Here is a 12,803-nt window from a genome sequence, read left to right on the forward strand (position 1 = left end):
CATGCGGGAAATTTCACATCGTAAAAGCCGGTCCTGGGCTGCGCGGCCCCGGCAGACAGCGGCACGGCCATGCAGCTTAGAGGGAACGTTGGTGTTTACTAAACAGAATTTTTATTCAGTTTACAAATTTAAGGTCACCAGCAACCATCTTGTAGCCACAAAGAAAATAGCTTTGCGAGCCATCTAGTACAAAAAGGCATTCATAAAGTCAGTCTTGTTTTAGTGAAAACTAAAATGGGTCACAAATTCGCAGAAGCTGACTCCATGATTTGAGTCTCACTTAAGATTTCAATGTGAAACCAGTACTAGCTGAGAAGACATCATTCCTTAATCAGTGTGTTTATTCCATTACGCAGTTTGAATACATCAAACAATGCAGTGACATATCACAGTTTACCATGACATCGCAGTGCTAGGCATATGAGCACGCTCACACCTCCTGCATGCCCAGCTGGACGCTGCTTTCCTTTCTCTCATACACATGTTAGAAGAAAAAACACTACACAAATGGACATTTAGGGAAAAAAAGACAGGTTTATAAAGCAATCAGAGTACGACCATTAAAAGCACAGGCAGTTAAAAACAAGGATTAAAAGAGAATTTTCCCTCGATCCTCTCAGTGACTGCGGAAATGCCAAGCTTCCCGTCTGCATCTCCTTGATGGCACAGCGCAATGAGTATGTCACTGTGGCGAGTCAAGCCATTTAATGACACAGTACATTGAAGACTAACAGACCTCCCCGGCAAACCAGTAAACAATACTTAAGCTTAAGAAGCTATTGGGACAGTACCATAAATTCTTGGAGAATAATGTGCGTTTATATTAAACAAGTGAATATTTAAGAGATTAAGATGGATAACACTATGTTGCTTGCTTTGGCACTGCACAACTTCTAAGCGGTGTAAATACCGATATCCTACTTCAGATATAACTTTCAATAATGAAAGGCACATTAAGTGATGATAGTCAGGAGAAATGAACTGAAGTAAAAGAAGGATCTCGGGTGCTACTCAAATATATTTTCTCCAGTTACCATCAACCCAGTGCAAAAGATCTTCACCTATCTTATAAATGCTACAGGGTCTGCTTAGTCATAAGGGATGTATTTTTCTCTTAAACGCTCTCTCCCTGTGCTCACCATCTCCCCTTGTGCTCAAGCTGTGTGTATTTTGGATAACGGACCTCCAATGACTGTGGTCAGTGACACTTAGTGATCAGCAACAAGCTGATTAGAGCTACAATTGCTAACAATGGCCTGGGTTTTGCAGTCAGCGGCAAATCAACGACGCTCGCTGTTCACTAAGCTTACAGCTGCCCACAGACTTTTTGCGGGCTTTTTGTGCAGCAACTTGCTGTCATCAGGCATATGATACAGTGCGGTGCCCTCTACAGGGGACCTGTGGCATGTGTGAGAGCAGGTCAAGCAACAGCGTGGCTCTCAACCAATCAGATTAGAGAATCCTCACTGAGCCATGCAGTCTAAACCAGGAAGTGTAAATTAGAATATTTAATGCATTGTAAAATCATGAACAGAAAGCAAAATAAAGAGAAGGAAAGAACATAAGAAATAGGAGCAGGAGTAGGCCATTCAGCCCCTCGAGCCTGCTCCGCCATTCAATAAGATCATGGCTGATCTTCTACCTCAACTCCACTTTCCTGCACTATCCCCATATCCCTTGATTCCCTTAATATCCAAAAATCTACCGATCTCTGTCTTGAATATACTCAACGACTGAGCCTCCACAGCCCTCTGGGGTAGAGAATTCCAAAGATTCACCACCCTCTGAGTGAATAAATTTCTCCTCATCTCAGTCCTAAATGGCCGACCCCTTATTCTGAGACTGTGACCCCTGGTTCTAGACTCCCCAGCCAGGAGACACATCTTCCCTGCATCTACCCTGTCAAACGCTGTAAGAATTTTGTATGTTTCAATGAGATCACTTCTCATTCTTCTAAACTCTAGAGATTATAGGCCTAGACTACTCAATCTCTCCTCATAGGACAATCCCCCCATCCCAGGAATCAGTCTGGTGAACCTTCAATGTACTATGGCAAGTATATCCTTCCTTAGATAAGATGACCAAAACTATCCACAATACTGCAGGTGTGGTCTCACCAGGACCCTATATAATTGCAGTAAGACATCTTGGGGGAAAAATTCGGTTGGTTTGCGCCTCCCGTTAGCGCCTTAAGAGGGCGCTAATGGGGCGCAAAGCAACTAGCGCCCAGGCGCTGCTATGTTTGCGCTGCTTGCAAAATTGACCAGCCATTTCGCGGCAGCGCTAAACACTACCGCCACAATCTCCTGCGCTCGCAGATCGTGACGTCAGTCGAGCGTGCAATGCCCCGGACCGGATATTGAGTGGTGCCCCCCTGCCTTACCGCCTGCCACTAGCAACGACAGGTTGAGGGGAGCATTTTGCAGTTGGGAAGGGACTGGGGGAGCGTTATTTAAAGGCGACTGCTTCCTGCCTTTTTTTGTCGGCGAAATTTTTGCACCATGCATTGAGAGAGAGAGACTTCTGGAGATATTCAACGCTGTGTTGAGGAGTTTTGGGTACTGAGCAGCACTTTGCTGGTTCATTTTGATTTGATCTTCCTTGCATTGATTTAGAAGAGACTATAGGGGCTGCACTCTGAGCTCTTTCCCTGGGCCTCCCCATTGTTCTTTTCAGCAGATTTGATGTCCAGGTCTCTCCAGGCCGAGATTCAAGGCTGCAATGAGCAGGGTGTGGATGGAGAGCAAGATCAACCCTCCTCTTTAAGAACTGGCCGGCGCCAGTGTGTCTGTGTTCCATTGCTGACTGACATCACATGAGCTTCGCCAGCGCTCTGAGGTAGCACCTCGCTCCTCGGCGTTAGCGCCTTGAGAGGTGTGTAGCGCCTGATTTAGCGCTCCAATCATCTCCAGAGGTGATAGAAGCCAAGCTTGCAGTCGGAGGCGATAATTAGCGCCAGGCGCTAAACTTTGTGCCCGGCTGATAATTGCGCCCCAAACGGGGCGATGACGAATTTCTCCCCCTTTTACTTTTATACTCAAATCCTCTTGTAATAAGGGCTAACATACCATTTGCTTTCTTAATTGCTTGCTGTACCTGCATGTTAACTTTCAATGATTCGTGTACAAGGACACCCAGGTCCCTCTGAACACCAACATGTCCCAATCTCTCACCATTTAAAAAATACTCTACTTTTCTATTTTTCCTACCAAAGTGAATAACTTCACATTTCTCCACATTATATTCCATTTGCCATGTTCTTGCCCACTCGCTTAGCCTGTCTATATCCCCTTGAAGCCTCTTTGCATCCTCCTCATATCTTACATTCCCACCTAGCTTTGTAAGAAAGAAAGATGGGATTAAGAGAGAGAGATAAAAGAGACAGAAAGAAAAAGTAAAAAAAAACATTTATTTGAATTTTAAACAAATCTTCAACAATAATTAAATTTTGATGGAATGCGATTCCACACTTGTAAAATTAAATTTTCAGTGCCAGAGATGTTGTTTGGCAGTAATTAAGACTTATCAATCTGTTAAAAATTCACTTACACCTGAATACACCAGCCGTAACTTTTTCTGGCGTTTTTAGTGGTAACTAGTGGGTAAGTACCGCAACTTCCCGCCCTTACATGGATTTCAATGCAGAGTCTATCAGCGAGATAGTGTAGCTTGTGGAGGAGCAGGGCAACCCGGACCGCAACTTCCTGATTTCCGCGTTTAATTGCACATGTGCGAACTCTGGAGGTTGCTGTCGGATTTACTCCATAATAACGGTGAGCACTGATAGACTCGCCATTATTCTTAACGCAAAATCCAGGCCATGGTGAGGCAGGCAGCTGGAGGATAAAAAATTCAGATACAACTTTTATACTGCTACAACTTACACATTAGAGGGCCTCGCCTGTCAATTACACATATTACAACTAACCATGGGCGCATTCTGTCAATTAGGAATTAAGGTAACTGAACTATGATAACCAAACATTGCACGGCGTTTACCTTTGAGTAGTAAATAAAAAGTTTACGTACAGTGAGTTGGAGTGCGATGTTCTCATCATTGGGGTGGAGGGAGTAGATCCATTGTGAGTAAACTTGGGGGATGAAGGTAAGGATGAATCAGGTGTGTTCATTTCTTCAATGTCCGAATGAGATGAAGCCGATTTAGGAGACTTCTTTTTGCCAAAAGCTTGCTTGAAGGAACTTCTTAACTAAATAACACAAATATTTAGACAGGATGTAAAATGAACATGGAGGGGAAAATATCTGCGGATACTTTTAAATTAATTTTACACACTTCTGATAATATACTAAAATCCTTCAGCGGGTCCCACTGTAATGCCCCCAGTTCATTCAAATCAATGGATAATGGTAAAGACAGCACCCGCTTTCCTTACTTGCACCTGAGGTGGCGCTGCAGCCTCTCCCAGCCGGTTCCAACAAGCACAGCGAAGAAGTTGTACCAGGGTAGAATTTACGCCAATCTCCTGCCGTAACTTCAGCAGATCATCAGCGGAAATCCTCGATAAAGCGCGTCAACGGCCATTCTCCAGTGTTTCCACCGATCTCCCACCAAAGTTACGGCGGGAGAGCTCTGCGGAAATTGCAGGTGACAATTTCCCCCGACTAACCATAAGCAAGGCCACGGGAAATTCACCAGTACATTAAAGCCAGATTCAACACATGGTATCAAAAGTGACAATGTCTATAACGCGATTGCCTTTAGTCTAACTGCATGTTAAATATTGCTCAAAACAGCAACTTTATAAACCAGAGCATCACAAAAAGAATTTTCCTTTAGAAATGTACTGATTCATCTTGCATTGTAACCTGCCACCTGGGAGAAAAAAAATTAAGTTTGAGTATTACATTGACCAGTTATAATTGGCTAGTTGCATTATTAAAGTAGACCACACTTCAGCCCTATTATCTGCTTGAAAAATATTTTTCACTGATATAACTATCTTTTCTGGTAATCCTGATCAGCACATAGGTACAGTGCATTACTACATTTTTTCCAAAGCGAACAAAATAAATATCCTCTTAAAGTTCCCACTGCATTAGACCCCATGATATGGAATATTTGCAAACCAGCCAAAAAAGCATGTCATAATGAGAAGCACATTACAACAGAATCCATAGAACAAGAAGAATTGAAAACACCAACATTTAAATGAAAGACAACATTAATAATGCCTGCATTCGTGGATAACTCAGAGAAAATTGTGTAGCACATTGTCACAACTCTTAAAAGCCAAGATTGATTTTAATGTCATTATTTCGGACATCTATGGATGCATCAATAGTGCCGTTGTCTGCCCACCAGGAAGCCACAAGGTACATTTTGCAATGTAGACTTGGATTCCTCACACACCAGTTTTATTTTCCTTCTCTCCTTGCCAGACTGGCAAACATGTACTTGGAGAAAGCTCAAGTATGAGCGTTCAATTGAGACTGGGATTCATAAACTCCAGAGTTTTATAGTTGAGGGTCCAGTTAATTACACTGCCGTTACCCAACCAATACATGGGCGCAAAGAAAAAGAACATGCTGGCTTTGCTTTGTTTTGTGTTTTGGCGCGGAGATATGTCTACGAAGCGTCAAGCCTATTCAACAGCTGCAGCAGTCTGTCCGTTAGTGACATTGATCTGCCAGAAAGCACGGCGCTGACTTTAAGTCAGTCTGCTGGACGGTAACTGGGCAGTGGCGGTCTGAAAATCATGGACCATACTTACTGCTCACCGCCATTTTCCTGGGGCTTCTGCACGGGCGGCCACTTGTGTGGCAGGAACCTCATTCCAACCTGATAACGTGAATGCTCTTCCTGGCCTCACAAAAGCCTTCCAGCCAACCACCGACCCATCCACTGCGTCTCCCCCACCCTCACCCCTCCACACAATTTGCCTCGCCTGGGGTTAAAATCGAGCCCCCATAAATCAGTGCTTTGCTAATTTTATTATCTTTATTGGAGGAACAAATGTTTTGACAATACGGTTACTAATTAAATCTACTCAGTGGGTAAGATTTAAATACTACAAAATGATGTAACAGGTTTTCATCCAAAATGATATTTCTAAAAGTTCATCAAGTGATCAGACTGCCCAGAATTCTTTGTATGAACCAATAAACTGAAGACCACTCTCAGCTTCATCCTCTTCTGCATCTCTATTTATTGTTACTTTGACCTTCTGATGTTAGACCACTCAGAACAGAACAAACCGCAAAACAACCGCCTGACATACAACACCCCAGGCAGAAACTTATTCCCTTCCCTTTCACTCTTTAATACTTCTCCACCAAGAGAACCTTCTCTGCCCATTCTTCTCGATCAGCAGCCCCTAGGAAGGGCCTGGCTCTCCTTCCCGATGAAAAAAAAAGCTCTTGGCTTCCATTTGGCACCGTAACGCTATGATGCAGCCGAGATTAGAAAGTTACCACATGCCAAACTGTGTCGTACTACACTGTGGCACCCTTGAGGAATGATTTAACATCTGTAAACTACCAAGTGTGAAATACTCATCTGAAATTATCATGTTGTAATTAAGGCATGCTGCAGTAAAAATTATTCCCACAGCAGTACAGAATGGGGCAAAATCAGGCAAATTAGAGGAAAGTTGATAGGTCCCTCTCTCCATTTAACTGTTTCCTGATTTGTGTGCTATAACAAGGGTATATTATGTTGTGCTAGATTTAAGGTGATTTGCGAGTATAAGGTTATACTTACCTCATAAACCTGCCATGAAGTGTGCAAGCACAGGGAAAGAGAAGAGAAAACAACAAACTAATTTTAATTTTGAACAAAGTAAAAATGTATTTGATAAATAAATTCTACAAAATGCCAATGGCAAGGTTGGCGCTTTGTGATAAAGCAAACTAGACCAATGAAGATCTGATTTCCACAGTGCTGTGAAAATTTGTGATCTTTTTTGGAATTTCTTTGTTGCAAAGTAGAAAGGGAAGCTCGAAGCTGTAAACCAATTATTCAGAGAAGCAGAATAAATACATGATTTGCTGTTTGAATTAGAATCATGGACTGCATGCATAATTTCAATTGGTCAGAGCTAATCTTCCAGGAGAAGATTAGGATGGTTCTTAAAATGCATACATCAAAATAACATTATGTTTCAACTAAAATTTTAGTGGCTTTTATTATAGCTATTAATGAAAGCATTAATGATCATTTGACAGACAGAATGGGTCTAAACTAAACAATGTGCAACAAGATGATGTTTGCTATCAGACAAAAAAAATTCATAAAAAGAATATCAAAACATTTGACTGAATATTACTTGTAGCTGAACCTATTCTGAACTATTAATGACCCAAAATACTAATCTTCAACACATGTCACATCGGCCATTTGAGAGCTCGGATATAACCTAAACAGCAAACATAACTAAGATATTTAGCTCTCAAGTCCTGGCACAAAATATTACAGTAGTCCCTGCAAGCATATGAACAAGTTGTCTATAGATAACTATAGATAAACGCTCCATCTAACAGTTCCTTATTGTAAAGGGGCAATGCATTCTTGCACATTATCTTGGTAAATGATTTTATATATTAGGAACTCGAGTTCAGTTTTTTAAAGTGGTCATTTAATGTGGTAGATAGTTTCACGTTTCAAGAACATGATGGGCCTTGTAGGGGGCAGAAAGGTGGGACTTTTGGGCTCCACACTTTAGGAAGGACGTGAAGGCTTTGGAAAGGGTACAGAAGAGATTTACTAGAATCGTTCCAGGGTTATGGGGATTACAGTTATGTGGACAGACTGGAGAAGCTGGAGTTGTTCTCCTTGGAGCAGGGAGGCTAAGAGGAGATTTGATAGAGGTGTTTAAAATCACGAACTGTTTAGATAGAGTAAATAAAGAGAAACAGTTTCCAATGGCTGATTAGTTGATTACGAGAGGGCACAGATTTAAGGTGATTGGCAAAAGAACCAGAGGCGACATGAGGAAACTTTTTTTTTTAACGCAACGAGTGGTTAGGATTCGGAATGCACTGCCTGATAGGGCAGTGGAAACACATTCAATAGTAACCTTCAATCGGGAATTGGAGAAATACTTAAAGGAGAAAGAATTGCTGGGATATGGGGAAAGAGCAGGGGAGTGGGACTAACTAGATTGCTCTTTGAAAGAGCTGGTACAGACTCAATGGGCCGAATGGCCTCCTTCTTTGATGTACTATTCTATGATTTTGTTCGCCGCTTGGCCAGGCCTTTGACCCTGTCCCAAATCGCGTGGCTAGGGTCATTTATATACTTGGGGTGAATGATCTGTGACTGTAGAGGCACAGCAGAGGCACCCCCCACAATGAGGTGGTGTAAAATCAGAGCAGCAATGTGTCACTCTGTGGAGGTGGGGGCAGGGAGGGCAGCAATGTATCACTCTGTGGAGGTGGGGGCAGGGAGGGGAAGCCTGAGACCCTTATATGGCTGAAGATTAAAGCGCTAAACTTCTTGTACAAATATGTGAATAATCTGTGGACAGCTGCGCAGAAGTACTTGCTTGCTATTGAACTATGTACGTGCAATGAACAAAGCAGACATAATACGGAGGTAACAGTTAAAATGCCATGGCAATTCACAAAGCCAAGAGATACATGCATTCCACGAGCCAACAGGACATGCGGGGTACACTGAATTATTTTGTGGTACCCAGTTATTTTGTGGTAACCGATTTTCACCAAATCTTAGTTTGGTATTTGTATTCAATGCAGATTATTTGAGGTCATCAGCAACCTATCACCAAACATGCCCCAATTCTGGAAATATCACACATATACAATGATTATTTTAAATGTTGTTTTCTCTCTTCCATTTTGCCTTCTCTCTCGTGCTAATCATGCCTGTTTGCCTCTATTTATCTATCCCAGCAGGCAATCGGGAAACCTTATTGGCACCAATGTGTCAGAAAGAGTTAAGGCTTTTTTCACCAAAGGTATGAGATTTCCACTTTGAGTCAATCCCTCTTGCAAGAACATCTGGATGAAAAATATAATCGCCATTTTGTCAGAAACCAACAAAATCTGAACTTTTAGCTGAACATCACAAACATTTATCAAATATAATGGCCCAGGTTTTTGCAGTGGGTACGGCGGCGCACAGAGTACGTCGTCATACCTCCTTTGAAATCTACCACAAGCTCGGGATTTCTACATGCGCTTGCGCGAAATCCAGAACTTGTGGTCTGTCAACGTACGCATTGACAGGCCATCCGCACGGCTCAAGAAAAAGCAATTGCTGGCGCAGAGTTGGGCTATTTGCCCACCGACTGGTCAGCAATTGCTTATATAGAAATGTTACGGTTGATGCAAACAGGCACAGGGCCTGTTTGCATCAGCGTAAGGGGATACCTCAGGCATGCATTAAATATTTTCATCTCGGAAATCATACACATACACTGTATCAAATGAGTTTTTGAATGTTTCTGCAAATATATAAGAGTTTTAATGATGTCTAAAATTATCAAAAAATTAAATTTTTAGCAAGTTGGTGGAATGAAGCTAATTAGGAATTAAATTCCAATCCTGTAAATTGTATTTAAATCTGATTTCGGGATTCCATTAAATCTGATTACGGGATTCCCTTTGGAAATGATTAAAACCTAATTCTATTTTGTGATTGGAGGACCAGGTCCACGTGATTCCAGGTACGCTTCCGCACAGGCTGGGTCCCTGGAATCCGTGGGCCATTACGCTGCCCTCTGCCTCGCAGTACCAGACCCCAAGTTTTCGCAGCCTCGCCGCCATCAGGTAGGTGCGTATTCCTTTCGCAGGGGGTGATAATGATGGCGGGGGGGGGGGGGGAGGGGTGGACAGGAGGGTGATAATGATGGGGGGGTGGTGTACAGGGGGATGATAATGATAATAATAACTGCGATTTTTGGCCCTTTTTGTTACATACTGTGCACATGATGCCTTACACCATATATGGGAACACAAAATCCCCCTGATTTCCAAGCTTGGCCTGGAGCATATGTGAATTTGTACAGGGCACTGTGGATTGAAACTTGATTTTAAAAGCGCACTCAAAAGTTTAAAGCCATAGATTTACCCAGTTCTTCTTCTTCTTTTTCTTGGAATCCACCTCTGCACTGCTGCCCACACTAGAATGGCTGGTGGCACTGTTAATACTAGACACGCTGTCCGATGAATGCTGCCGTCGGATCCGGAGGTCTGCTGACTGAGATGTACCGTTTCCTGGCGTGAAGGGATGGTAGTGATATCAGAACCGGCTCCATGTAATTCCTTAGTGCGTTTCATCACAGTTTACACAACAACTGTACATCCTCATTTGATTGACACATTAGATTAAGGTAATCTAATAGATGTTTATAGTAAGGTCGTAACACAAATGAGTACCTCGCTCTATGCCAGCTACTAGATTACTCATGAATCTTTGTACCCGAGTTGCAGCTGTAAACTCTTTTATTGCCTTGCTACATACACATAAAAGAATTCCGTAAAAAAAAATTGTTACAGCTAAGACAGGCAGGTTCAGTCAGCCAAGCTCATCCATCCAGACTGAGACTACAGTTACAGCCCCCACCCCCTCCCTCTTTATCATGACATCTAGTATTCCCTGGGGGTGAGGGAGAAAGGAGAAAGGCAAGTCTCTTTGCTAATGATTGATTAGCTAGCTTGGCCCATTAATGGGATAGACTTATCATTGGGGACTTGGATTTTTCCCTATTCGTCTCCAGATATTCCTATTAGCAAATGCCCTAAAGGAAAGGGCGACCCTGGCTAAAAGCAGCAGGATGTTTACCAGTCGTCTCCACTAAGAAACTGCAATTTTAGGTTCACTTGCACATATTTGAAAGTTCCTATGGGTTAGCTCTTGCCAATCTGTACCTGAGCTCTATGTACTTAAGTAGGTGGGGTGTATTCCTTTCTGTAAGTATGCACTCCATATCCGGTATAACTTAACCCTCTGATACTAGGGATCAAATCAACGGCTTCAATTCATGGCTTCAAAGGCCCCATTGTTTCAGGGACAAACTGGGCACGGTACTCCAGGTATGTCTGCCTGACCTCCTCTGACTTGTATTCTCCAATACCCCGAGACCTCTTTAACTAGGATTGGCTCTTCCTCAAAGAAAACATGGAGGCGGGTCAGACAGTAACTTCCCCCAATAAAGTCACGTTCACTGCTGTTTACTAACATGTTGTTGTACAGGTGATCAAGTTTACACCTGATAATTCCATTATTTTACATGGAATTGAAGTAAGACTTATGGCTTTGTTGGGAACATAGGAACAGGAGTAGGCCGTTCAGCCCCTCCAGCCTGTTCTGCCATTCAATAAGATCATGGCTGATCTGTATCTTAACTCCATCCACCCACTTTGGCTCCATATCATTTTATACCCTGGGCTAGCAAAAATCTCTCGCTCTCAGATTTAAGATTATTAATTGAGCTCGCATCTACTGCTTTATAGGAGAGAGTCCCACACTTCGACCACCCTTTGTGTGAAGAAGTGTTTCCTAACTTCTCTCCTGAATGGCCTGGGTCTGATTTTAAGGTTATGTTCCCTTGTCCTCGACTCCCCCACCAGCGGAAAGAAAGTTTCTCTCTAGCTACCCCATCAATTCCTTTCAAAATCCTAAAAACCTCAATCAAATCACCCCTTAACCTTTAGTTATCAGTGTCTGTTCAATCACCCTTTTGGAATATGAGCACCATATTCATCTGTGTCTGATCTACTGGTACCTCCTGCAGTGTCCATTGACTCCCTCATAATGATTGCCAATGCCACACAAATCTTGCTGGTCCCTCTCATCACTCTGGGAAACATACTATTTAGCACTGGGGATTTATTTGTTTTAACCTTTTCAGCTGGTCTCAGACCTCCATCTCATCAAAGTCCTAAATTTTGCCTTGGAACGTTTTTGAGGGAGGGAAAGCATATTGTTCATGACTTCCCTAGGAATACTTTGGGGAAGTGAGCATTAAAGAATATTTATCATCTTGTGCTCAACCTTTGTTTCAAGCCTGTTGGCATCTTTTAATGTTTTTACCTCTTCTCTGACTGTCTACTTGCTATTGCAATACTGAAAGAATTTTTTTACTGTTTGGTTTCACTTTGCAGCCAAGCTTCTTTCTAGTTCTCTCCTTGAACCTCTGATCAATCTTTTGCCTTGTTTCGACATGTTTCTTTAGTCCAGGTACGAAGGCTAAATGCAGCATTTCCTCAGCTGTCCTGGCTAAAGTCAGCTAACTAAACATAGATCAGGGATTGAATCTGGGATTTTCTTGGTCTAGATAACACATGGCTCCATTTGTTATAGGAATGTACTGTACAACTAGGCAGAGGTTTTTGAAGTCTCAATAAATAAATCCTTGTATTTCATAACAGTGTATAACTTACAATTGCTGAAGGTGCCAATGAGCTTTGAACTTCTCTGATAACTCAATGGGTAAATGCAGGCTATAGTACTGGACCGTACAGGCGGAGAAGAACCAGATTTGATCGCTGGTCTATGTTGAGTTAGCAGATAACTGCAGGGTGATAATAGGAATGGCAGAACTGATTCTCAGTGTCCCCAAGATGAGGAGGGAAAGACTAGGCTTGTTAAAAAAAATCAGTGACAGAAGTGTGTTACTTGTTCTTTTCACTTTAGTTAGAATATTACTACCAAATTCACTGGTATGCAAATATAATAAAAGCCTAATGCTGCAAATATTATCTGGGTAAAACATTGCTAATTGCAATGAATTTCTATTGCGCACAAACTAGAGAGATATAAGTTTTGTGCTACGGCGTAATGGAGATAAAGGTGGTCCAGGTGGGTCTTCTGCATTGGA

At 42.3% G+C, this 12,803-nt stretch overlaps 1 protein-coding gene across 7 annotated transcripts in view; it reads right to left on the reverse strand.

Annotated features, from left to right (window-relative positions):
• nav2a (neuron navigator 2a) overlaps positions 1–12,803 on the reverse strand; it is a 534,653-nt gene that overhangs the window by 36,954 nt on the left and 484,896 nt on the right. For 4 of the 7 annotated variants that reach the window (XM_086008163.1, XM_086008166.1, XM_086008165.1 and 1 more), the window contains 2 exons: positions 10,052–10,197; positions 4,030–4,208 (listed from right to left, as the gene is read on the reverse strand). In XM_086008163.1, the coding sequence (XP_085864289.1) occupies positions 4,030–4,208; positions 10,052–10,197 (325 nt within the window). Of the gene's footprint in view, positions 1–397; positions 500–4,029; positions 4,209–10,051; positions 10,198–12,803 lie in introns of all 7 variants that reach the window. The other 3 variants (XM_086008162.1, XM_086008160.1, XM_086008161.1) reach the window with 1 other exon arrangement.

This window comes from Somniosus microcephalus, chromosome 15 (assembly GCF_052327205.1).
Source record: "Somniosus microcephalus isolate GS21.2 chromosome 15, FLI_Smic_1.0, whole genome shotgun sequence".
Lineage (NCBI taxonomy): Eukaryota > Metazoa > Chordata > Chondrichthyes > Squaliformes > Somniosidae > Somniosus > Somniosus microcephalus.